The 1,686-nt window shown below is 37.5% G+C and overlaps 1 protein-coding gene across 1 annotated transcript in view; it reads left to right on the top strand.

The window, feature by feature from the left end:
- The window catches only part of LOC107733437 (alpha-1,3-mannosyl-glycoprotein 4-beta-N-acetylglucosaminyltransferase B-like), a 134,012-nt gene that overhangs the window by 120,463 nt on the left and 11,863 nt on the right, over positions 1–1,686 (top strand). Inside the window, exon 10 of the mRNA XM_016545053.1 lies at positions 1,068–1,175. Coding sequence (XP_016400539.1) covers positions 1,068–1,175 — 108 coding nt within the window. The remainder of the gene's footprint in view (positions 1–1,067; positions 1,176–1,686) is intronic.

Genomic DNA, 1,686 nt, shown 5'->3' with positions numbered 1-1,686 from the left:
GGGCTAAACTCGGGGAACGGAGCCCTCTCTGGGCTAAACTCGGGGACCGGAGCCCTCGCTGGGCTAAACTCGGAGACCGGAACCCTCTCTGGGCTAAACTCGGTGACTGGAACCAACTCGGGGACTGGAGCCCTCTCTGGGCTAAACCCGGCGACTGGAGCCCTCTCTGGGCTAAACCCGGCGACTGGAGCCCTCGCTGGGCTAAACTGATGTTGTCTAACTGATGTTGCCTAAGGCACACCTGTGCAATAATCATGCTGTCTAATCAGCATCTTGATATGCCACACCTGTGAGGTGGATGGATTATCTCGGCAAAGGAGAAGTGCTCACTAACACAGATTTAGACAGATTTGTGAACAATATTTAAGAGAAATAGGCCTTTTGTGTACATAGAAAAAGTCTTAGATCTTTGAGTTCAGCTCATGAAAAATGGGGGCAAAAACAAAAGTGTTGCGTTTATAATTTTGTTCAGTGTACATAGATATCATCAAATATGGTAAATGAAAGTTTAACTGAAATAAGGGTGAGTAAATGATGAATTTTCAGCGAACCATCCCTTTAATGCAGTGAGGTGCTAGAAAATGACAGAAACAGGTTTGTGCCCCGACTCATTCAGAGATGAAACCGTCTCTACTGTAGTTGCTCACACCTGGTGTTGCACAAAGGTGGAAAATTTCCAGTAAATTTGGGAAATATTCCAGAAATTTTGGAAACTTTCCAGGATTTTTTCCCAATATTCCAGGGATTTTTGGAAAGTTTACGGAAATTTACCAGAAATTTTCCACCCCTTTGCAACTCTACTCACACCAGCTCTGCAGTCTAAAGGTATTTGAACATAATTCATACACCCCACAGAGATTAGACTGTATAAAGCAGGGGAAAAACATGTTGACTGTGATTTAATAAGAATTGTAAGATGTTAATGCATCTCCAGTTTCTAATATGTCTTTTTTAAGTGCTATGTATGTGGCCAGATTGATCAATGGATAATTTGTTTCTGATCTGAGACTTCTGTTTAAAGTGTACGTAGTTTTATAATGTATATAAATGTTCTTTGCGTCCCACAGAAACATTGTGACAGGCAGAAAGCAAACCTACGCATCCGCTTTAAACCGTCTCTCTTCCAGCACGTTGGAACACACTCTTCCCTCGCTGGAAAGATCCAGAAACTCAAGGTGATCTTTTACCAAATGTATTTATTTATGTGTGAGGTGTTTTTTATATTTATACACTACCAGTCAAAAGTTTTTGAACAGTAAGATTTTTAATGTTTTTTAAAAAAGTCTCTTCTGCTCACCAAGCCTGCATTTATTTGATGCAAAAGCAGTAATATTGTGAAATATTTTTAATATTTAAAATAACTGCTTTCTATTTGAATATATTTTAAAATGTAATTTATTCCTGTGATTTCAAAGCCGATTTCTTTGATGAATAGAAAGCTCAGAAGCACAGCATTTATCTGAAATAGAAATCTTTTGTAAAATTATAAATGTCTTTATCATCACTTTTGATCAATTTAAAGCATCCTTTCTTTTTCATTTCTATAATTTCTTTCCCCAAAAAATATATATACTGACTCCAAGCTTTTGAATGGTATAGTGTATAATGTTACAAAAGCTTTTTATTTCACATAAATGCTGATCTTTGGATCCTTCTATTCATCAAAGAATCCTGAAAAAATTTACT

This window comes from Sinocyclocheilus rhinocerous, unplaced genomic scaffold (genome assembly GCF_001515625.1).
Source record: "Sinocyclocheilus rhinocerous isolate Xijiao unplaced genomic scaffold, SAMN03320098_v1.1 scaffold460, whole genome shotgun sequence".
Classification (NCBI taxonomy): domain Eukaryota; kingdom Metazoa; phylum Chordata; class Actinopteri; order Cypriniformes; family Cyprinidae; genus Sinocyclocheilus; species Sinocyclocheilus rhinocerous.
Note: the sequence above shows the minus strand (reverse complement) of the source record. Positions and strands in the feature narration are given on the sequence as shown.